Source organism: Empidonax traillii, unplaced genomic scaffold (assembly GCF_003031625.1).
Source record: "Empidonax traillii isolate 1590-97213 ecotype Southwest subspecies unplaced genomic scaffold, ASM303162v1 scaffold726:size354854, whole genome shotgun sequence".
NCBI lineage: Eukaryota > Metazoa > Chordata > Aves > Passeriformes > Tyrannidae > Empidonax > Empidonax traillii.
The window spans coordinates 315,399-341,037 of record NW_020955919.1 but is presented as its reverse complement, the minus strand read 5'-3'; the positions used below and the strand labels follow the sequence as shown (position 1 = coordinate 341,037).

General features: G+C 36.9%; 1 protein-coding gene across 8 annotated transcripts in view; it reads right to left on the bottom strand.

Moving 5' to 3' along the window:
* Positions 1-25,639, bottom strand: part of USP15 (ubiquitin specific peptidase 15) — a 69,005-nt gene that overhangs the window by 12,106 nt on the left and 31,260 nt on the right. For 4 of the 8 annotated variants that reach the window (XR_003573093.1, XM_027900424.1, XM_027900426.1 and 1 more), the window contains 9 exons: positions 19,987-20,070; positions 14,108-14,252; positions 4,611-4,784; positions 4,117-4,275; positions 3,263-3,487; positions 1,628-1,711; positions 1,443-1,537; positions 1,055-1,243; positions 66-181 (listed from right to left, as the gene is read on the bottom strand). Coding sequence is in view for 7 of the 8 variants with exons in the window: in XM_027900424.1 (XP_027756225.1) it covers positions 66-181; positions 1,055-1,243; positions 1,443-1,537; positions 1,628-1,711; positions 3,263-3,487; positions 4,117-4,275; positions 4,611-4,784; positions 14,108-14,252; positions 19,987-20,070 (1,271 nt within the window). In the remaining variant the exon portion in view is untranslated. Of the gene's footprint in view, positions 1-23; positions 182-1,054; positions 1,244-1,442; positions 1,538-1,627; positions 1,712-3,262; positions 3,488-4,116; positions 4,276-4,610; positions 4,785-5,006; positions 5,025-14,107; positions 14,253-18,893; positions 19,205-19,986; positions 20,071-25,639 lie in introns of those variants that run through there. The other 4 variants (XM_027900429.1, XM_027900425.1, XM_027900428.1 and 1 more) reach the window with 4 other exon arrangements.

Genomic DNA, 25,639 nt, shown 5'->3' with positions numbered 1-25,639 from the left:
TAGAGTTAACTTCTGATTCAAACTGAATCCGTAATACTATGCAGGTTTTGATATTCCAGTCTTACTTGGAGATCCTTCTTCATGTATTCCATTTGGGCCATTACCATTGATACCATGGTCCTTACAACAATGCAGAGATCCTTCAGTATCTTCACTTTCAGTACATGTTTTTACATATCGGCTAAATATAACAAGTGAAAGAAACAGTTAGAAGCAATGGATTTTTAAATATTTACTTTGTTCAAACCAGTTTGTTCATTAAATTGTTAAAACAAATTCTTTCTAGTGTACTGCATTTCTGCACTTCTTTCTCATTTATTCAGAATTAACAGTTTTATTGCCAAACATGTCTCCTGTTACAGGAACACCTGAAAACCTACCCCTATACGACCTTACATTTTTGGCAGCTACTTATTTTAAACAACTTGATTCTTAGGATCAGTCTCTCTTTGTCCAGCAATAATTTCTTTAACTGTTCATTAATCATATTTTTTAACAGAAAAAAAATTATAAGGGTTCAATTACAGAGAAAGTTACATCAACAGAATATGAAGCATAAATTTAAACTGGAGTTTATATGATTCCAATTTCTTCCACATAATGACACTAATTCCAGTCTAGTTTCAGAAAGTGTCTATCATGTACTTTTACAACATAAATTAGAATACTTGTACAATAGATACAGGAGATATAACCATAGCAGAATGATTGGACATCATTTCCACTATATCAATTCCACAATATCAATTATCAGCTAAGCATACAACAAAATTATTTACCTTAAACTGATGATACAGATTAACTCTCTATTGTCATCTCAAATACTTTTTGGATGAGGTCATGTCAACAAGAAATCAAATTAAAATCCATACCAGTTCATATCTCAAGGGGCTAAAATTTCAGATTTAATAAATGTAACAGAAAGCAAATAAAAGACAAAGTACTCAGATCTAATCAGTTTGTCAGAAATGCATGTAAAAATAAGTGCCTACTGATTCCAACGATTAGCATTACTCTGTTAAGAAACATATTTTTCGGTAAACAATAACCTTACCACATTCTTAGCAGCAGCAGGTTATAGAGTTTATCTTCAGTATTGTTTCTAGGCACTGCTATGAGAAAAGGTTGACCAAACAGTAAAGAACCACTATGGCTATAGCTAGTGTGCCTGCACTTTTCCCTTAAACAAACAGGAATTATAACTTGTTCCGTATCTTCGGTTCTATTGATAGCGATTTCAAATCTAAAAGAAAAACAATCAGAAATACAAAGAACGATGGTCATATAAAAAGGTGTAAAGGGGGAAAATAAAAAAAATAATACAGTTTCATCTTTATCTGATGTCCAGGTTTTAATCTTTTGCAAATAAGTAAACAAACTGCAAGGAGACATGAAGCATGTATGTCCTACACATAAATGTACTTACATACTTAGGTACTTACACATAAATGTCATCACGTTCCATAATACTACTTAGATTTTCATCCATGCCAAATATCCTGTGGAACCTGTGATTGTATATATCAGTAACAATCATCTAAAAAGAAAATGGAGTATCCATCATTAAATCAGGTTAATGTGCATTAAAATGTTCATTGTTGTGCTTCATATAAGAGATCACTCCTACCTTATCTGCAGCAACACCAGACAAAGCCGACAATGCTGTGCAAAGATCCAATATATTTCCAATTTTGGGAACAACTACTTTGTACTAAAAAGTAAAATATAATTTTAATTTCTTAAGAGAACAAATATACATGAGGAAAAAACCCAAACAACTTATCACATGTTCACCATATTTCACATACTTCTTTCATATTCTTGAACTTAAGGTGTGAAGCATGTAAATGAACTAAAACAAATTCCAAAAGCTGCTGAAAATGTAATAGTTACCTGCACAACTTTACTCTACAAACACGCACACTCTGAATACTCTATTTATTAGTTGATAAAATGCTGGTTTAAATGTTATTTTATTTTCTCTCTAAGAAGACTAACGGCACCAATTACTCAGATTTCTATTTCAACAGCACTTACTTATTTCAGCATTTAAGTAATATGCATGCTATCGACTACATTATTCAATCTGGAATACAACACAAGTTGTTGATATGACTGGGGAAAATAAAACGCAATGGCAGCTGACGAATTTTAATTTCACACGGACAAAGAGAACCTGATGATTAACAGTTTGAATTCCACACAGGACTCTAATCTGTTATTTGTATAGTAAAGACAGGATTAATTAGAAATAAGGTATTATAACTTTATAAATAATTGCCAACTATAACATGTGTTTGTTATGTCTTTTAGTTTTATAGTTATTTAGACTCACAAAAACTCTACTGAACTTGTACCTTTCCCAAACTCTATTACTCCTGCATAACCGTCTCAGGTCATACAAGTCATCTTCAACTACCAAGTGTGTCCCTTGTGCAAACATTTTCACAATTAATTAAATTTCTAGCAGGCTCATCTCCCATTGGTTAATACACGTCCCTTTGTCTTTGACTTCCCTAATTCATACTACCTTTGAGAATACTCCCTTTTCCCCCAGACTTTCCTTCTTATGGTACTCTAATTTCAGGTGTTAAGCCTTTTTGGAATCTACCTAACTGCCTGTGTCTAATTTATTTCACCCAACCTCACTTACCCCGTAAGGTACAGCTATAACCATTCAATCACAACTTGGTTATGATAACCTTATGTATATTTTTTCACTCAATTATAAGATATATGATACTATCATTCCTAAAAACATGGCAGAAGAGGTACTCTTCATAAAGAAATCTCATCTGAAGTTTTTTATTTTGACAATCAGGTGAGAGCACAGAAAAATTCAGGACTACCTAATATATTTAGTCATAGGGTTTTTTGTACCACATATTATGAATATTTGCCTTTGGTGATTAAGGAACCAAGAAATTAAGTCTGGATTAAGTGTATAAGTACTTTTTATAACCATACAGATTCACTACAGCAGCACTCACAAAATTATGTCAGCATACGTTTTAAAGATTAAGAAGCCTTATTAACATAACCACAATGAAATTACCAATTCTTCTTTGAAACTGACGGAAATATAAGAATGTGTGTATAATTTACCTCAAGTTTCCTAAGTGGGACTTCAGAATTCATAGCAGAACCCAAAACTTACTGGATTTGCTTGTTGTACTTATAAATTTACATCATGTAAAGGAAGTCAGGTTCACTGTTAATGCCACATGAATCAGGGTGTTAGTACATGAATTAAGCCACTTACCTGCATAGGCTTTGCAAGTGGATCCATCCTAACTAAATAAACTTCCAAAGTGCGTTCTTTTTTCATGGGTAATGGAAGTGTCAAGTAACAAAAGGGATCAAACGTTACTGATATCTTAGCACATTCAGGACAAACTAGGGTGGATTTAAAAAGGCCATGAAATATATCTACGATGATGGAATCATTTCTCTTTAAATGGTTTTCCCAGGCTTCTTCAGCAACCACCTGTAATTAAAGTATGGGTTATGACAAAGTAGTAGGAAAGGAATAGTGACAATTATGAGTAAAAGTACTTGATAGAAAATTTTCAGTAACCATCTAAACATAGAAATCTCACTCCCAAGGACCCTGTAAGATACGTTACTACTATCAGGATCACAGGTTAAAAGATGTATGCTTTTCCTATGACAGAGATTCTGTCAGTGGTATTACATAGCCTGAGAGAGACTTCCAAGTGACTTGAGGAAAGACAAAAGCAAATAAAACTAAAAATTCCACATGAATTAACTCATAATGAATGAAGAGTTTCCCTAAAGTAACAGTATTGGAGAAAGACAGAATTCTGCATAGATGTAAAAGAACAGAATGGAAATTGTTTTTCCAACTGAATTCAGCATTGAATTGAAGAAAAGGTCTGCATGAAGTCTTAAAAAATGCATACCATCCTCCCACCCCTCTCCCCTCCCAGTTATCTTACAAATAAACAGAAATTTACATGTTCTCAAACAAACTCTCTATTTTATGGTCTTATTTTCTGAAATCTCTCCCAGAAAAAATCCCAACCTTTCAGTGCACAATCATGTAGAACATACAGACTTGACTAAAATGAAGATGATGAACACCAAAAACCCTACCTTGTCTGGTCTCCCATCTGCATCCTTTAACTGAATGTAAGGCTTTTTCCTAATTCTATTCAAATCCTCATGTAATCCATCCAAGAGAAAAGCCAGTAGCTCTTGACAATCTTGTTGCTGATAACCAGAAAACTGTGGTGCAAACCTTCCCACTTGTGTCTAAAAATTAAATACAAATACTTCTGGTACCTTTATTGTTAGAAAAAATAGATACTCGTGAGATGCTACAGGAGCATGTTGAAAAGGTAAAACTTATAACAGATAAGCTTTTATATGGAGACAGAAGTCAAAACCAATTCTGAAAGACCAAAGCCCAAGGGCAGGTGACATTTATTTAAATATACATCCAAGTGTTTTAACAGTTAAATAAATGGGCTGCAAACTGATAAACATTACCTCAAATTCTTCTTCTTGTGTATTTCTGTAAGTTTTGTATACTTAAAAGTACAAACCCAAAATTGTCAACATACATTCAGGTTTAATTCCCTACTGACCTTAAATGCTCTTGGGGTAACGTAGCTGTATTTTCCTGACCACATTTGCTTGATAAGCTCTGCATAAGATTTTGCTATTTCACCTCGCATTCCTAAAGGATTGTCAAAATTCAGCTCTTCTTGGTATTTATCATTGAGGAAGTACTCTGTAAGAGGAGGTGTGTTGCTCAGACACTGCAAACAGAAATACAGACTCTTTAGAACAGTGATCTCAATTAGTTCTAAACAGAGGATGTCTCAATTTTGTTAAGGCAGCCAAGATTAAACTGTAATGTCTAGTGGCTGCAAGGAAGGGGAGGAAAAACCCAATCAATCTTTTTCAGAAACCAATAATGGTTTTAAAGTAAGACTGGTTGCAACTTCTTATGCACAGATAATATCTGTCAAAAGATTAACCGCAAAATTTATTAAACAAAGGAGTCCAGTCAACCACACCATGACAGCACAGTTGTTATCAAGATTTAAAACAAAAGAAGGTAGTTTTTGAGACATGACTGGTAGTTGTATATGACTCCTCACTGAAAGTTGTTAAGAGATGCACAAAGCTGAAACGGCATAGGTGTTTGGAAGAGACAGCCAACAGGGCTTACTAATTCAAATTATACTACATTCCAAAAACATGTGAAAAGAGGATTTTTTTTTTCTATGGCAGGAGTGGGAGGGGAGAGAAGGGAAGGTAAGGATGCTTGCCCTATTCCCTTCTATGCTAGATGGGCTAGTCTTTGAATTAGAAATGGTGCAGACCTTCCTATGTTCTTTTAAATTTTGTGATGCTGTTTAGAGCTGAAATTAGTTCAAGGAAGTCAAGGACCTTGTTTCAGATTGAGCTAATCACTTATCCTCTGTACCAGTTTGTCTCTTCTGTCAGCACTTGGAGATAGCATGATGTAAATCACTGAAGTATGATTTACAATTTCAGGAAACTACTTTGAATTTTTGTGGACTACTTTTCACACTCCTTTAAACACAAACTTTTCCATCACTCAGAAAGGATCCCCATGCCATGCCTTAGCATACATATTTAGCAAAGTTTCTTCATTAAATATTATAAGCTTTTCTGCATTCTTTCCTTTATCAAAGATTCCAAGAAAGGTAAAATATTTCATCAGTCTCATCTGTCTCTCTACAAACAAGGAGAAAAACAAAAATTTTAGCTCCGCATACTTTACAAAACTGCTGCATAAGTACAAGAGTTAAGACTGGAAGAATTGCAACTTTTTTGAGTGGGGCAAAAAAAGTTATTCCTATGTCTTCCTATCATACCTGTGAAATGTTACACAGCAAAACCAGTCACACGATGTAGAGAGCTGAGTTTCATGCCTATATCAAACTCCTTTCTTTCTCTTCCTCCTCACCTAAAGCTTTCATGAGCTGTCAACATTGGAAAAAAATCCTGGTATTACAGGTGCTTTTGGACACCAAGGGTTAAGAAAGTACATTTTTCTCTTGCTACATGGCAAAGAGCTTTTATTTGTAGTTAGTGGTGATCCCAAGCACCCCTACCTCACAGATCTGTGTTGTCAGTTCTAAACTGACCCATGCAGCTACCAGGAGAAACACTTAGTCTGTCAAATCCATACAGAAGTGGTTAGAATTTTAAAACATTATCTTCAGCCTCAACCTAAATGCATGGACAGACTACCAAGTATCACTAGATGACCAGAAACAAAAACTGTCTACCAATAAAATTACACTTCAGGTAAAACTGCATGTTCAATTTGAGCAATGCGATAAATCCTACTGCCCAAAGAAGTCCTGCCCCTTCTCTGCTGATCCTCATCTGATTGCACAAGAAACATTCATCTCACTATTTTTTTTCTCCTCCTTTGTCTTCTGGATTATTTTTGTGCTGGTTTAGGAGATGAAATCAGCTTAGTGTGAGAAATGTCCAACACAAGGAAGTAAATAATGCAAACCCAGTATATTTTTCTACAGGTTCTTAGTCACTACACAATGTGCTGACAGTGCATTTTTCACCAAAAAACTAATTTATCTTTTTCTAGTCTTCACCAGATAAACTGGTTTTGTCACTTTCTCAGGATATGACTTAATATTTGTATGTCTAAGTCAGGAAGATTACCACAGATAATTCCCCTTTTTCCTATAACGATTTCCACACTATAGCATAAGATAACACTGATGGTAGATCTGGAATGAACAAGTGGCTACCTGAACACAGGAATTTCTGAGATACTGACCTGATGTATTTTCTAAAATATCAGATACCACAACTTCTAGAAGTGTAGCTGCTAAAGAACTAATACAGTTGGTCACATACCCACTGTGATGGTTCGGACCTGGCTCCCTGTCAAATGCCCGAACAGACAGTAGCATCCCCCCCCTTCCCCCTTCTTTCTTCCCCCAGGGAAAAGGAAAAAAAACTATGCAAATTGAAGAACCTGAAATCAAGCTAGTTATATAAAAAATATATATATTTTATGTATATTATAGTTATATACAGTTAAGATGCTATGTATACAGCAAAAGGGAATCCAAACACCCCCCAAAGGGATAGGGAAAGGGGGAAAAAGGGACAAAAAGGGACATCGAACAGATATACGCAATCAAACCCGAGAACTAGTAAAATAACTAGTAAAACAAATCTCACCACGTCCCTTAGAAAAGCAGGATTGGCAGACACGGCCAGCACTCCCCGAAACTCCACGTGGCAGGTCAGTGGATGCTGCAGGCCTCAGCCTGTGAGACCAACGCAAGGGCCCACTGTTCCCAAACCGAGAGAGCGAAGGTCTCTCCTCCCTTCTTATTTATACCCCGATTTACGTAAAAATCGTATGGAATACTGGGAACACTGCCCCTTCCTTGGTTACAAACTGGTCACCAAGGAAGGCCTAGATTGAAACTAACACATCCACCCAGCTTTTCAGTCTGACAAAGCTAAATGATTACAAACATGTTTACTTCTTGAAAAGGCTGACAACAGAGAATTACTTAAGATCACAATTAAAGTCACAGGATAAAAAGCATCCAGAAGCCAATCTGAAAGGAAGCCTCCATTCTTATTTTCTCACAATGTGATATGCTGTAGTTTATCAAGGAAGTCTTATGGAAAGCATCAATTTAAACCTCACCCCTACCCAACCAACCAACCAAAAATAAACAACAACAAAACAAAACAAAAAACCAAACCAACCAAAAGACAATAGAACCAAGACCATCTACTAAACAGCAAAGTCATCAGATTTAGTGCCCTGTTCAACCTAGTGGTTTGGGGTTTTTTGTTTGTTTCAAAACACAGACATAAGTAAACTAAGAGTATATCAACAGATGAAGAGTAATAGAAAGCAAAAAAAGCAAATCAAATATGGTAAAAGTATGGAAAACTGTGAACTAAAGAGGTAAAAGAATGGCACTTCATTTCAGGTACTGCAGTCTCCCCAGGTTTTCTTTCACCACGTAAATTTCTATGAAGTTCTCAGTCTCTGAACCCAAACTGGTCATTCAGTGCAAAGATCATGGGAAATATGGGACAGAATGTAAAAACTCCAAGACCAGCTATGAGATAAACCACAGGAGAGAGTATCAGTCTTCAGCAAAACAAAGATTAACACAGAAATTATAGTTCCATGTTACTTATTAGTAACTTCAAAAAAGCTATTAGGATGCACAGGAAAGTGAACAATAATTAATCATTATTTTTAGTGCCACATATATAAACACATACATATACACACATCTCAATGCCACAGTCTCACTGGAATACTGTAATTCCAATGCTAGACTGTGATCATGTTAGCAGGTCTACCTGTCCTATGAAACCTTCATAGAGGAGGAAATACATTTTTCTAAATCCCTGTAAATTAAGTATGGGATAATTCTGAAATAAGAGTTTGCAAGGACAGAATTGATAAAAAGAAAAAAAATTAATGAAGAAAGAGGGTCACCAAGACAGTCAGTGGCCTAGAAGCACTTGTCCTATAGGAAAAGGATGAAGCATTAGGGCTTGTTCAGCCTGCAGAAAAGACTGTTTCAGGGAGACCCAAGAGCAGCCTTCTCATACCTAGAGGGAAGTTAAGAAGATAGAACCAGGTTCTTCTTGGTGGTACATAGTAGGAGAAAATGAAACAACGGACATCAGCTGAAACGTGAGAGGTTAAGAATATAAGGAAAAAGTTTTCACTCTAAGAACAGTTAAGCAGTGGAGCTGAGAGGCTCTACCTTCTTGGAGGTTTTCAAGATCCAACTGGATAAAGCCCTGGGCAACCTGTTCTGACCTCAGAGCCAACCTTCCTTTGAGTAGGAGGTTGCATCAGAAACCTCCTGAAGTTCCACGCATCATCCTATAATCCTAAGGGAACAAGGAAACATTTCTTCATATCCCATATACAATATTACACAGAAATAATGATAAAAATAGAATTCCAAAGAAGAGAAAAAAATCACTATCTATCATGCCAGTGAACTGGGGAAATTACAAGGAGACACTAAGATCATGAAATTGAGCTAAAAATTGAATATTCTTTTAAGTATCCTAGTACTTCAGCTTCAGGTGCTACTTAACAAAAACTTTAGGAAAGAGACAATGAAATTCTGGATTTCAGCCTTGTAATAAAAGACCAAGAGCTGATGGACTGAAAGAAAGATCCAAGTCATAGGAAAAGAAGTGATTTACTTTACACATGCTTACCCTACTTTTGTCTGTTTGGTATCAGACATAGCAAAAAGCTCAGTTAATACATTCCTTAGTCCAAACTCCATATGCTTATGACTACTGAAACAGAGCACCAAAACTTAATCAGTTCAGGTATCAATGAAAGATGTTATCTTTGGTCTAGATAAACTTACAGCCATAAGTAGCTGTAGAGGGAATATTAATCTGCTTTCTGAAGAAATAAAACCGCTGAAATACCCCACTGCAAAGCTCTCAACAGCTGCTGTTCTGAAGTCAAGTACATATAATCACACTGACTGAAAAAAAGATAAAACCAAAATGTTGGAAAAAGAGTATTTTTACGAAAAACATTTACTTTCTTCTCCTATTTTTGAAACAAAAAATGAAAATTTTGGGACTCTGAGGTTTTCACTGTGAAAGAAAATAAAATTTTCACAGAGCTCTAATTTCTAGTATCCCACCAAAATAGGACAGTAATACTTCGAAAATGTCCACAGGGGGCAGCACAACAATGCCTAATGAAACCCATTTTATTATTTTTTATTTTTAGTCTAGAATATAGATCTGTACATGTACAATGTGAATGAAACCTGTACTTGCCAAATACTTTTCTTTTGCTTGATATGGGTTCAAGCATTCATAATTACATATTTTCACAAAGTCCACAAGCTCCCTTTTGTCTTTCCTGTTTTATTGCACACTCAGATCAACAAAAGCAGACATTTAGGCCTTATTAATAAAAATGAAGCCTTAGATGTTAGCACTGAAGTAAAATGAAATAAGATACACAGAACACCTCCTTCAAAAAATCTACACAAAAGTTCCAATACAACCAAAATAGGAAATAATATTGAAATATTGCTTTTTTAAAAATAAGGAACAGTAATAAAAGAACAGCACTTGGAAAAAAATACAGTGGTATATTAACCTTTTTGTCCTTACTCCTACTCATCTTGCAGCTGTTTGTGGCACCATAGAGTCCCTTGCCCATCTCTTCATCATCCTTCCTCCAGATGTCCTGAGCTTTTTAACACTGAAAGCCACTACTTGAAAGGGCAAAGATCTCTTTATAGTAATCACTTAGATAAAAGGGAAAGCCTAAACCCACCTATAGATTGAAGAACTATTAAAGAACTTGCAACAAAATTTAGGATACTGCCAGGACTTCCACATTTCTACCTTACAGGGCAAGGACCTTCAGGCAAGTTTGTCAGACTTGGGAGATCATGCCATGTAAGGAACTGTCCCTCTTCTTCAAGGAACACTGATAACAGTTCTGATGTAAACCATCTTCACTGTACATGAGACAAGACCAACAAGAAGCTGTCTGAGAAATGCAGTGGTTTCTGAAGCAGAAATGGCTCTTACGTGAACACTCAGCGGCCTCAGTGCTCTTTGGAAAGGATAGAGAGCTGAGAAAAGTGGAGATCAGCTGCAAAGTGAATAAACTAAACTTTGCTTCTGTAGGAAGAAGCTACATTGATTATACCCAGTACCAATCGAATGGAAGAGGTCAAAGCAGAGCTTTGGGAACATTGATGGAATTGAAACTATTTCAGAGTCCAATACTCTACCGTACACTATTTTGTTTAAAGAAAACAGATTTATCCTGATAGACAATCCTGTGTTGGCATAACTGTGAAGGGATATCCCTGTGGGAAGATGGCTGGGGGTAAAAATTAAAGGAAACTGAGAAGTTACATTCACATCCTAACAGAAGTTGTAACAGTACGGAAATCATATAGTAAAAGGCAGCACTGGATGGAACGCAGTTGACATGCTCCATGATGATCCCCACCCAACAGTAAGGCAACACAATCCGCTAAGGAAGGTGGAATGGTGAGCAGAGTGGAGACACTGCAGCCAGGTTCTGTAGAAACCTTTGCAAGGAGGGGAACTCGATGGTACTTTGTAGCTGATAAAACTACATAGCACCTGTACATCAAGGGAGGTAGGAGATGTCCTCTCCTCACATGAACTTGGTTCATTAAAGACTAACTGTAATATTTTCGCACACCTCCATCCTGCAGTTACTTGCCTCCAAGGTACAACCACCCTGCACTGGGCAAGCACTCTATTTTTTTTGACTGTCTCTTTAAAAGTGAAGTCAGAGAAGACTGAACAGCCCCAGATCTCTCTCTTCATGTAGGTCAGATGTTGCAATCCTTGATCACCTTTGTAGCCTCTCACTGGATTCCAGTATAACCCTATCTCTCTGGGGATCCCAGAAGTGAACTCAGAACTCTGGATGTGTCCCTCCAGTGCTGAGTGAAGAGGAAGGATCACCTCTCTCAGCCTGCTGGCAATACTCTTCTCAATGCAGCCCAGGATGCTGTTGGCTGCCTTTGCCACAGGAACACCCTGCTGGCTCACGTTTAGCTATTTTTCAGCAGGACCCTGGGTACTTCTCTGCCAAGCTGCATCCCATTCAGTCGCTAACCCCCTACCCCAGAGTGTACTGCTGCCTGAAAAAAGACAGAAGTAAGAATGCAGTCTGTGAGACCTTAGTGTGTTAAGAACATATCATACTTTCACTAAAAGGCACTTCTAGAGATTTCTTAGATAATATTAAACTCACAGTAGGTGAAACTGAAAGATACTTTACATTACCTTGCTAAGAAGGCTGCCAAATAATGCATTCGAAAAAACACACCTTCAAAGACATATTAAAGGTACCATGCCAAATTAAAAGCTGCACTGCTCAATACACCTAATTTTCTTACCCAGAGCACTTTGTGAATCAGCAAAATTGTATTTCTTAATTTATGCTACAGTTTCTCATGACATATTTGAACACTTGATTCTCTAGATATAACTGAGAAGCAATGAAGCAAAAGCTGATATAATCTACAATGCTGACCTCAGAATTAAATCCTTTTAAGACAATGGGATACTAACGTTACCAGTAACAAGTTTGTTTCACTGGATAACATTCCCAAAGGCAATAACCATGCCTCATCTAAAAGGTTACTTTTGAATCTACATATATGCAAAAATTCATGCATACCAGTTTAATAAAGGTTTGCATAAGTAATGAAAATTATCCTTATTTTTAATCAGAAGAACTTGATGAACAATGTAGCAGGTTAAAAAAAATATCACCGTGTACTAAGACTATTTTTTGAATTCAACTCTTAAAAGATAATTCTGGTTGACACATTAGACAAAAACATATTCTTTTTCTTTACAATAGCATAATGACACAATTTTTATTTAGAACAGACACTGAAAAATGTGTCCTTTCCCCTCCAGCTTACCCATCTTTTGTGTAACATGACAAAAAAAAAAAATTAATTCTTCCATGCACTGTTCAATTTCTCTTCAAATATTCTCACAAAAACATTTTTAGAAACAAGAATAAATTCAATGTTATGGATGCCTTATAAGTATAGAATAAGTATGGAATAACCCTATATATCATTAACAGGCTGGGGACTGACTAGCTAGAAAGCAGCTTTGCATTATTTGACCCAATGGTCCTTTTCTGTGTAAATGTGATCCAGCTGTTCACCCCCGTGGGAAAGGTGTCCAGTTGTAAGCTGGGCTGTATTAGCAGCTGCAGTCAGAGGAAACGGAAGCAAGTCTTCCTCTTTATTTGGAACGTGATAGACTGCTGCTGGAGCACTATCCTGTTTAGGGTTCCCCAGTGTAAGAAAGAGCAGAAGAGGGTCACCAACATGGTCAGGGGGCAGGAGAACAACATACAAGGAAAGACTGAGAGCTGTATGCATTAGTTCAAGCCTGAGAAAGTCAAGACTAAGGGGAGAGCTCATGGCTCTCTGCAGCTACCTAAGGCTACAGAGGAGTGGAGCCAAATTATTCATTGATTTTCAACACAAAGAATAGATAAAAAAATCTACACAGACTATGAAACTCTGAAATATTTCTTCTTTTGAACAAATTTCAACAACTTCATAAACTTAGGTTAGAAAGTACGTGAAATTCCCTTTTTACCTGAACAGTCTAAAGAAGGAATGCCTCATTTGCCTTTTTTAATTTTTGTTTGTTTGGTTTTCTGTTTGTTTGTTTTAATTTTACCCAAAGAAATCACAAACATAAGCCAGGAACCCTTGAGATGACAAAGCAGGACTACAACTTTGAAGAATGCTTGGTTAAGATCTAGTATTTTTACAGTCGGCAGGAAAATATGTGAGGGAGAACTTAAATACACTTTATAGTTTTTGACATGACTGCTCTGTGACAAAATATGGGTTCCAGAACTAAACAAAACCAAATTAAACACTAGTTTAACTATTCTACAACTTCAGCTTCCATTTAAAATAAAAACACTAAGTTTTTTTTATCTTGGTAGAGTAATGGTAGGTATACTAGTATTTCTTTTGCACTCACAGCAGAGAAACAAGCTATCACATTCCTGTAAAATATCTCATCCATGAAATAACAGCTATTCAAAAAGGAAAGGTTAAAGGAAAGTATTTTCCAGGATTCCTGCATGTTGACCTGCGCTCTAAAAGTACATAATGAGTCAGAAATAAAGGTCCAATAATCCACCAGTCATCTACTTTACGACACTTTTTTTGGCACTACTATCACTACCCAAATGCATCTCAAAAGGAAAAGATATTTTTTGTGACATACATGCATGGCAATCCTTACAAAAAGCAAAGAATCCCACTTAAAAGTTCACCCATGTAGAATGCTGGTCAAACATCTTTCTGACATTGATCACTATGAATGCAGTTATATAAATCAACTTTTACAGTGTACCAATATAGAAGTATTTCCTCACTTTTCATCCTATCCTATTTAACAGATCTCTTAGCATGAGTTTTTTAACATGACAAAATAGAACAAGGTATTAGTTTCCAAGTAATAAGACAAGATGATTTTATTTTAAAGTACATACCTGAATTGCTGAATTCATGAAACATGTATTCCCCAAGTTACTCAGGCCACACAGGCCTGGCTGCTCATTGTGTCTTCCTGGCTCTGAATAATCATAATTCTTATAAGCAGTATATGATGGGAGACAATAGTTTGAATTTTTCACACTGTAAGAAAACAAGACATCTTTCACAATGTAAACATGTACTCTATAGTACTTTAAACATACAAGTACTTTATGAACTTAAATGATAAAAAATGTTAAACTAACTTCTGCAAACAAGAAAGGATTTAAAAGACTTACTAATTTCAATTTAAAAGTCACCTGTGCAAACAACCAAAATCAAACGTACTGCAGTAACTGCAATTATTATATCCCTACCCCTTTTGGACAGGAGCAGCTTCACAGCTTACTCTGTTCTTCATTGGTCCATCATATTTAATACACTCAGATTTTAGACACCACCAGCAGCAATCAATCATTTACGTTCCTTTTGCATCCTGCTACTGCAAGAGTGAGGTCGTTGGGAATGGGAATGCAGAGTTACAGGTGAAAGCTGAGATTTCCAAGGCCACTGTGGCATAGCTGCCTCACTGCATCAGACAATCTATTTATAGCTCCCCTGCTAGGACAGCACAATCCAGCATGCAAATGCAGAAAAGCCTTGAGAGCTAAAAGAATGCGCAAAATGCCTTGAAATAACTTCATTATAAATCTATGATGCATCTGTTTAGAGAAACTGGAGAAGAATGAAATAGGTAAAATTATAATACTTAGAGTATTATGTTTTCAGATGAAATGTGAAAATATCAAATATAGAATGACTGTCAAACAGTAAAGTAAGCACATCTGAGTACACTAGAAAGGCAAATAAATCTTCTAAGAGGATGCTCTGCAAAATTACTGATGTTAGAAAAAAAGAACCAACCAGAAAGGTTTAACCATTTCAGGCACTGATCATAATGAAATCTGTGTGACAGAAGCTTTGGCTAAAGTTCACGAGAGCTTCTGCAGCCACTAAGCATCATTCACATTAGAAGCAACATGAACAAGAAACAAAAGTTTTAAAGTCAGTTCCCAGACTGGTAAGGAAAAATACGCAATGCAAGGAATAAATCCTGATAAATAATTGAGATTTGTAATTGCAAAAGTCTGAGGATCCACATGGCGCAATGGTTATACTACAGCCATTACTCCTGAACGATATCATGCTCTTTACGTCCAACTGAATTCCAGCTATCCTCTCAGTGCACAATTACTTACTCTACATAACTACTGATTTGTTTTAATAAAATTATTAAAAATATCAAATAGAAGTGGAAAAAATTTCTTGCTCATAAAATGGCCTTTAAAATTTGTTTAGTTTATAGCTCCACTGTCCATAAAGCTGCTGTTTTCCAAACTTTCCATCTGTTAATTTCTTTGTAATAGATGACTTTCATATTAGTCCTTCCCTTTTCTGTACACATGCATTTTCTCTGCTCTGTGGCTTACCCCCAACCAGGTAAGTGACACTGTATTTATTAGTTATTCTCAATGAAAAAACCACCATAAAGTTAGTTTTGCCCATTCAGTTTAATTCTAACTTAAATCCTTAAACTTACTTTAACACCAGATACTTTTTTAACTCCTTCAAGCTTGCTTCTGTGGTCACCCCTCCTCTATCATTAGTCCCTGGTTCACCCATGCATAAGAATCTCCAGGGAAAATTACCTTCCATCTCCCTTTGCAGCTGCAGTCCAGCAACTGCAGTCAACTCCAATTCCATTAAGCTGGCAAGCCTTAGTTCCCCCAGGAAGCAAAACCACAAGCCTCCCTGGTGCTAATGCAACCTCCACAATATAATCAATCCCTGACCCAGCTCAACAGTGCACAGCAGTAACAGAAACATACACACACAAGGTACACAGTAAGCTTCCACTTTCAGCCCTGCTTCCTTCCTACTGCTTTCCTTACTTGACTCAAAGCTTACACTTCTCAAATGGTTAACAAAAGAGAAATCTCTTTAAGAAATTTAGGAGATGTAGGGGTAATAAACAGACTGAATTCAATTCTCCTAGGGATTTTCATCCCCCCCTTTTTTTTTTGCTTCTCTGCAGCTTTCCCCCTTCACAAATTGCCACCTTTGGAGGGATACTAGGAAGCCAGGAAATGCAGCTGGTATTTTTTGGCTGTAGTGTAGTCATGTAAAAGATTTTCTCAAGTTAGATGAGTACCATGATGACAATTCAGTTTCAGACAATTGCAATGCAGATAGATGCAGTGTTTGTTTGCTCTCAGGGACAAATATTTTACTTCTCAAAATGGAAAGACACTTGTGACCACTTTCATCTTCTGTACTGGCCCACAGAAATACATTTCAGGGGGTTAGAGAATAAGGTTACCACTCTTCCTGTAAGTAAGGTCTATTAATATATTTTTCTTTTGTTGTTCTAGGATATTTTATCAAAACGTGTCCTATGAAATAGAGTGCTTACTGTATGCAACGAGACTAGGAGACGTCTCTTTACAGCTTTAGCAGTCTGCAAACTTAAATTGTTCTAAAAGAATTCAAACTTCATTCAAACAGAAATACCTTAGAGAAAGTAACTTGTGATAACAGTGTGTCCCCACACCTTCATTTACTTTTCCTGAAAAACCTTCCTACATTTAATGAAGAAACAATGCACAGAAAAGCAGAGGGTTCTTTAACATCTAGGGTTCTTGAAATGGTAAAAATGGTAAAAGGAAGTTTCCAAATGAGATTTTATTATCTATACATCTACAAATTTTGAACTGCATGTGCTGTATCTGAAACGACTTATGTGTATTGTCTGTATCCTGCCTTTAAACATCAAAGCAACTTTCAGGTGATACTGATGAACACAGAGTGTGATGTCTAAATGATGGAAGCAAGTAATTTTAGGAAACTAAAACAATGGTTACAAATAAAGGAAATGGACCAACTTTCCACTTAATTCCCCAAGCAAAATCCCTGTTAAAGAGTTTTTAATTCCCACTCCATGTAATTTAGGAAACACCGTACCTGAGATTGCTTTATTAACAGCAACAAACAGAAATTCCAGTAAGACCTAAATTGTGTGTGTCTCCCCCTGCTTTTCTGAATCCACTAACACATATTATGCTAATCCTCCTATGTTATTCTTTCAACAAGATAAACTGTAAAGGCGAAAAAACATCAGTGATCAATTATTTGGAATCCTCCATTCCATCAAATGCAAACAAACATTCACAGAAATGAAGGTTTTGGACTGGAGAAAGTTTGCACAAGCTATTTCTGTTATTTAACATATGACTACTTCAACACACAATTAAATATCTACCAGTTAGAGGCTTACTCTTATACAGACCACTTCCTGGATTAGACAAGTATTACAGAAATGTGTACCATATAAAGAGACCTGATATTTTCAGTATTTTAAGGTAATTCGCACTCCATAGCTGAGCTATGGTAATTGCAAAACCAGGTTTACAACTAGTATTTATGATCATGAATACACACAACCTGCTGTTTGCTTTTTCTGCCTTACAAATCAACTTTGTGAGCTAAAATTATCTTCAAAACAAATGCTGGAATTTCATTTAAGAGTCACAGCATCTCATGTGCATATGGAGGTACCAACAGATCCTGGAAAGCCCCAAATGTACAGTTTCACTATTGTACTAAAGACAACACGTAATATAAGAGACAATGCAGAAGAAATATGAAAATAAATTCCAGGCAAACCTGGCATTAATTAGTTAATCAGCAAAGTAATGAAGACAGCAATAATTAATGAAAAAGAAGTGCTTTCTTGGACAGGAAGATGTTTGTGAGAAGAACAGAACATAGAAGAAACTGATCTTAACCCAAAGTGATAGAACACAATTAAACAGAGATGTATCTTTCCATTTACCTCTTGAAGTCAAAAATTCTTAATGCAACAGTGTGTACTTTAAAGTACAAACTGTATAAATGGATACAACTTCATCATTGCACATGTATTCTGACAGAAGTGCTGCTAAAGGTTATTCTGAATTATATCTTGTATTGCATTATTAATTTGTGATTTTTAAAGTATTTATTTTAAACTCATCATATTTGGATTATGACATTATAAGGAAAACCATATACCTCTGTGCTAAATAGCTGTCTTATCTAAGATCCAGATGTACTGTGTTTTGAGATACAAGAGAAAAACGGCTAGTATTTCATAACACTAGACAGTACACGCACCTATTAATTGATTTACGAATGTTTAAGTTAAAGCACTTGAAAGGACCAATTCCTTATCAAACCTGAATTTTATATTACTTCCTTGTACATGTATTTCTCTTGAAAATCATAAAATTTAAAAAATCACAACCAATAAAATCCAACAAAACCCCTCTTCCCAAGAAAAAATGCAACCAAAAAACCACCAAAGCAAACAAACAAGAAAACCCCAGAACTTTTTCTTAAGTTCTAAAAGCTCATATTTTGGCTACAAAATAAACCAAGAAATAAAATTAAAATCAGATAACACAAGTGAACAAACTCTCTTTAAAAGCTGCAAGAATTGGCAATGGGTTTCCCAAGTGCTTTCTAAAAATAACTAGAGCATCACCAGCAAGAAGCTAACATTAAAAAAAGGAAAACAAAAAGAAAACTCGGAAAAAAATTAGGAGAGCCTTGATGGCTTCATTTAAAATGGCTGGAGGAAGGAGAGGTTACTTCTCAGCTGGAGGCTCAGCTCTGATCAAGTAACTTTTCACACAATCATAGATACAATATTTTTTTTATTTACTACACAGTCACACAGGGAATACAAACGGCTGCAGTTAAATACATGGATTTCAACTGTTCAACAGTGAGAACTGGGCATACCTACAATTTGTAGAAGCGCAAGTGACACTTCACCCCTTAGGAAAAATCACTTCTGTTAAGTGCAGTATTTAACTGGAAGATATTGTATAAGATATATAATACTTATGTCACCTTTTTAATATTTAACATCTTCATGTTTGATAACAAAATGAATGTTTGGAAAATTAATAAAAATTTGAATGAATTGTAAGAATAGGGCTTTTCAACTTCCCCCAGCTTGCATTAAAGATGAGTGCTCTCTGGTTTCAAGCATTTGCAAGATGCTTCGTTATCTGTTAAAGTGAAATAATTCCATGTTTTTCTATATTCACCAACTTTTTTACAGCTGTGTACAACAAAAAACCACAAAAACCCAAAAATTACACACAAAGGTGGTCACTGGAATATGAAAGCTCTTCTTTAAGCATTTTATAACATTCTTCATTAAACTTTTAATTTGGAATATAAAGGAGAAAACCCATAAAAGTGAGAAGTTTGGAACTAAGTTTTTGCTCACTGTAATACTCAAGCACACAGACTCATCTCTTTCAAATCTTCTAGCACTATGAAACAGAAGTTAAGTTGCGGACTACATTACAGCTACAACACTTCAGATGTCACAATTTCAAGTCAATGTGTGACGTCACATATTCTGCTCTCATACCTTAGGAGCAATAACTATGGGAAAACCTGACCACCATAAATACAGGCAGTTTATATCTTTCTGTTGTTCATTTAAATTCAGATAGGATAACAACAACAACAACAACAACAACATATTTCTAGAATTATAAACTCTTAATGAAGTATTTATACATTTTCTTACAACGCTCAACATTCCTTTTAGCGTCTTCCCTACTGACGGCTAAGAGTTATAAACATCTTTAATGTTGTTCCATTTCCTGATGTCAGCTTTACGACACCTACACTACGAAATAGTAACCAGTAACAATTCACAAGCCAAATATTGCAAAGCAATTCAAAATCCTTAAGCTAGGAGTTATAAAACATCAAACTTTGTTTATGTCACACCAGGGTGATTAAATTAAATAATGTTTTAAGGTATATTGCTTACTTTCTGTTGTTCATGTTGTTATAATTATTTGATAGAGATGGAGAAATCTTTGGTAAAGTTGAAAAATTGGATGCACCTGGGGACCTTTAAAAATATGAAAATGATAAATTAGACAAAAATGCTGAGATACTAAAAACTATGAAAGAAAGATAATAAATGAACAAAGCATATAAACAAGTATGGAAAAGAAACACTTTTCAAAAAGTGGGCAAAGCACTAAAAATACCCAGGACATGCAGCCCTCAGAATCCATCCCTTAAACATGAAATGTTTCACAGTACTTTACATTTCATAACCTCTTGAAGAAATAGAGCTACTAAAAAGCAAAAGAAATCACAGGCCACTGTGCTAAAAAAATTGTTTTCAGTTTATAGTATGACTGTAGGTATTTTGATCTTCTAAAACCTAAAATGCAAAGTTTCTAACATGAAAATTTTATTAATTTTTCATTTCAACCTAAACGGATGTTGAGATGAGATACAAAAATGATCACGATACATATTTCAAGGTTAGCTTAACAGCAGCATGAAACCATTTAATTAAAGTTGTCTCAGTAATAGTAAAAAAAATGCCAGGGTATTATGGCCAACACTAAATAATCTTTAAAAAACTTTTCTGCCAAAAGCAAAATCATTCACACTCATCCCCATGGTTTAAGACTATTTTAAAAAAATACAAGAATACTGATAATTTTCATCACAAAGACCCTCTGAATGTGACAATTAAATACAATATTTACAACTATCTTGCAGTGTATTTTTCCCTTTTTGATCAAATCTTACAGGTAACCAAGGAAAAGACTCCAAATACTCAAAAGAACTCAGGCACCTTCATGTTTTTGTGGGCCCTATGGGAGTCCAACTGATTGGAGTTCCAGCTATCATTGAAAAGCTTTGAAATGCATATCACAATAATAAGAGAAGAAATTCTGCATGCTCAGGACTTTTTAAGCACCTTTCCAGAACTAAACTCTGCAAGGAGACAAACATTTTTACACAGGAAATTTTCCTCAGTTTATTTTCACATTTATTTTCGACTTTCTATTAATAAACATTTTCCAATAGAAAAGTTGCTGGTGGAGGGGAACATCACCTCAATCACAACGCTTTGATGCCAGAGCTACTGAAGAGTTGGCCAGAGCCTGGAAATGGTTCGCAGGTCAGTACAGCACAAAGGAATTCCAGCCACTGCAGCGAGTAAGTCACCCCTGTGGAGGGTCCAACTTGCATGTCTCCATGCAAAGGCACGCAGCACAGGTGGAAAATAACAGGAGTTAGAGATGCGCACATGCCTGCAGGGCTGTAATCTTACTGCCATCCCTGGCAATAAGTGGTGGGATGGCTACTATGGCCAGAGTGTTGGAATGAAAGGATACAGGCTCTTTAGGACAGGCAGGGGAGATGAGGAGATGGTATTGCCCTCTGTCAATGACCAGCTGGAGCATGTTGAGCTCCTCTTGGGGATGGATGAGGAGCTGACAGACAGCTTACGTGTAAGGATTAAAGAGAGGACAGGGACAGGTGACATTATAGTGGGGGTCTGCTCCAGGCCACCCAACCAGGAAACCCTTGGAGGTGCTTGGTGACAGCCAATCATGCTGTCAACTATGGGCAAATCTTGAACAAATCTGGTGGCCTGCTACAATGGAGTTAAAAGAGGTGGTGGATGAGGGAAAACTGACATTATCTACCTGGACTTCTGCAAAGCATTTACACTGTCTCACACGACATCCTTGTCTCTAAACTGGAGAGACACAGATTTAACAGATGGGCTACTTGATAGGTAAGGAACTGGCTGGACGGTCACATTCGAGGAGTTGTGGTCAACAGCTCAGTGTCCAAGTGGAGACCAGTGGTCCTCAAGGGTCAGTATTGGGACCAGTGCTGCTTAACATCTTTGTTGGTGACATGGACAGTGGTATTAGTGCACTCTCATTAAGTTTGCTGATGACACCAAGCTGAGTGGTATGGTTGACCCACTAGAGGGAAGGGATGCCATCCAGAGGGACCTGGACAGGCTTGAGAGGTGGGCCTGTGCAAACCTCATGAAATTCGACAATAACAAATGCAAGGTCCTGCACCTGGGTCAGAGCAATCCCAAGCACAAGTACAGGATGGGCTGAGAATGGATTGAGAGCAGCACTGAGGATAAAGAATTGAGTCTGTTGATTGATGAGAAGCCCAAAGTGACCCAGCAATGTGGGTTTGCAGCACAGAAAGCCAACTGCATCTGGGCTACACCAAAGGAAGTGTGACCATCAGGTCAAGATAGGTGATTCTCCCCCTCTGTAAAGGTCCTGTGACGCCCCATCTGGAGTATTGTGTTCATCTCTAGGACCCCAATATAAGGACATGGACTTGTTGAAGTGAGTCCAGAGCAGGGTCACAAGATGATCAGAGGGGCTGGGGTACTTCTGTGAAGACAGGCTGAGAGTTGGGGCTGTTCAGCCTGGAGAAGGCTCCAGAGAAACTTAAGAGGAGCCTGCCAGTAGCTAAAGAGGGCTACAAGAGAGCTTGAGAGGGACTTTTTACAAGAGCATGTAGTCATCAGGCTAGGGGGAATAGCTTTAAACTGACAGAGAGTTTTGATCAGATATTAGGAAAAAATTCTTCCCTGTGAGGGTGGTGAGGCACTGGAACAGGCTGCCTGGAGACACTGTGGTTGTCCCATAGTTGAAAGTTTTCGAGGCCAGTTTGGACGGGGCTCTGAGCAACTTGGTGTGGTCTAAGGTGTTCCTGCCCATGTCAGGGGGTTGGAATTAGATGATCTTTTCAGGTCCCTTCCAACCTAAATCATTCTATGATTCTATGTATCACCATGTGAATAACATGTCAGGTAATATTTGAAGTACTTTGATCAACATTTACAAAACTTTCCTGTTGATTTGCTTTATCAATCTAAATCCTCTACTTTGAACATTGTCTTCAGAGAAGTAAAATACACAGACTGTGTCCACAAGAAAGATACCAAACTGAAGTCAGTTTAACCCTACTTAAATTTAAGAAAAAAGTTAAATTATGACATTCATACATGTAACTAAGCTATTTGATCTGAGTGATTCTGAACCAAAATTGAACTTTTCAAAACAAATTTAAAGCTTTTATATAATTTAAGCCAAATTCAAATCAATTTTAAATTAAAAAAACTCAAAGTACAATTATTGTGTAAAAAGCTCAAAGAAACCAAAATAAGCTCCATAAAGGTCTGGTTTCTACCAAAATGTAAATAATTTGTTTCTTAGATAATATGACAATCAGTAGTTTTAGTCTTTAATGGTATTTGCTATCAAATACAAATCAGGTAAATCAATCAGAGATCCCTGAACACCCTCTGAGGTGTGCAGCCTTTCTGCTTGATGATGGCTGCTTACATTGCCAAATACTGTGTACAGAGAAAAACAGAATTAATTCACAGTTCTTATAACTCTTAATACATTTCAATACTTGCGGGAAAACTTTATAACAACATTGGCAGTAACCGCTCTCTATCATTTAAAACAAACCAACAAAAAAAATCAAAGCAAGGATAATAAAAAATCCTGAGAAGACTGTAAGTGCTAAGGTTGAATGTATTGTCATACTTCAGTTATGCCTTTAAAACTGAGCAGAAAAGAATGGTCAAATGTATCTACTCATAAAACAACTGCTATGACTTAGGAATCTCTTAAGACAAAATGAAAAAGCTGGTGTGCAACAAAACTCAATTATTTCTTAAATGCAAGGTTCTAAGACAAAGCAGTATTTAGTGGTGTACTAACTACAGTATGTATTAATGTTACTGTGGTGTTAACACACCACAGAAAGATGTCCAAAGAATACAATTACTTACTGTATAAAAACAATAAATTTAAAACTCTGGGTTGTATAAAATCCAATAGTCAGTAAATGGATTGTTTCTCTCATGCAGGAGAGGAGTAAACACAATTCTCAAACAACACAGCTAGAACAGCAGCAGGAACTACGCAACAGATAACTTTGAAAAGTAACACTTAACGATCTAACAAACAAGCCCTTCAGCAAAAGGCAGGTTAAAAAAAACCACTTTACTGTAGTCCTATGCCAAAAACAGATGATAACTCACATTACATACTCACTTGCCCGTATACTTCATTAACCCTATAACTAAACTGCCCTAGAATTCCCCTAGTGACCAAGAACATAAATACAGACAATAACAAAACCAACTGTAACCAAAACAACCCTTTTCCTCTGTGGAAAAATCTGTGGGCACCTGCTATTGACTCCCCAGATCAGGGTAAAAAAAAAAAAGGCAGATAAGGCTTCTTTGGACAAACTGAAGAAGCCTAAAATTCACAGGCCCTAGCCTTTGCAGGGTACCTGCTGCTGGGACAACACTGCAGGGTATAAAAAACGCAGGAAGATTCTGGAATGCAATGATGACAACTTCCTGATGCAGATGACTGAAGAGGCAACAAGGAGAAGTTCTTGACTGGATCTGATACTTAAAAAACAGAGCAAGTATTTGGAAATGTGAAGGTTGGGGCCTTGGCTGAAAGGACCTTAAGATGGTGAAATGTGAGACCCTGAGACAGAGTATGGCAGAAATCAGTAACATAGCCCTGGATTTCTGGAGAGCAGACTGTAACCTTTTAAGGGATCTGCTTGGTCGAGTCCCATGGGTTACAGCCCTGGAGAGAAAAGGGCCCCAACAGAGCTGGTTGATATTCACAAAAACACAAAATCATTTTGATTGAAAAGAAGACCTCCAAGACACTACAGTCCAACCATTCAAGGACCATCTCCTCTAAGCTCAGTAACAGCCCATCCTGAGAAGCAGAAAATCAAGCAAAGGCAGCATGAAGCCTGCATAAAACAATGAGCTTCTGACCCAATTTGGATATGAAGAAAAAGTGTCTGAGTGAAAGCAGGGGTAGATAACTTGCTTAACCAGTCTGATAGCCTTCTATGATGAGATTAGTAGCTTGGTAGATGAGAGGGAAGCGACATGTGGCTTTATCTCAACTTTTCTACACCTTTCAACAGGATCTCCTGCAACACTCTCACAGACAAGCAGATGAAGCATAGGTTACATAAGTGTAAGTTAAAATCACTCCATTCTGCCCCTGGGGGGACAGGCAACCAAATGGAAAGCAGCTTGACAGGAAGTGACCTGGGGTCCTGCTGGACAAATGCTGAACATGAGCCAGCAGAGTGTTCTTGGGCCAACCACTTCAGCTCAGTGTGCTGGATTGAGAAAAGCACTTCCAGCAGGTCAAGGGGGGTGGTCCTTCCCCTCCACTCAGCACTGGCAAGACACCCCTGGAGTGCTAGGTCCACTTCTGGGCTCCCCAGTACCTGAAGGACAGGGATATTCTGGAGCAAGATCAGTGAGATACCACAAAGGTGCTCAAAGACTGCAGCACCTGACCAGCGTGAAGGGGCTGAGAGCCGGGGCCGTTCAGCCTGGAGAAGAGAAGGCTCCAGAGCAATTTTATCAACTGTATAAATACCCAATGGGAGGGAATTAGGAAGATGGAGCAAGGCCCTTCTCAGTGGTGCCCACTAAAAAGACAGAAGTCGATAGGTATAAACTGGATTAAATAAAATTCCATCTGAATATGGAATACGTTCAGATTGAATTGAAGGCGATATTCACAATGAGAAAAAAAAGTGATAAACTCTCACTTGTTTTA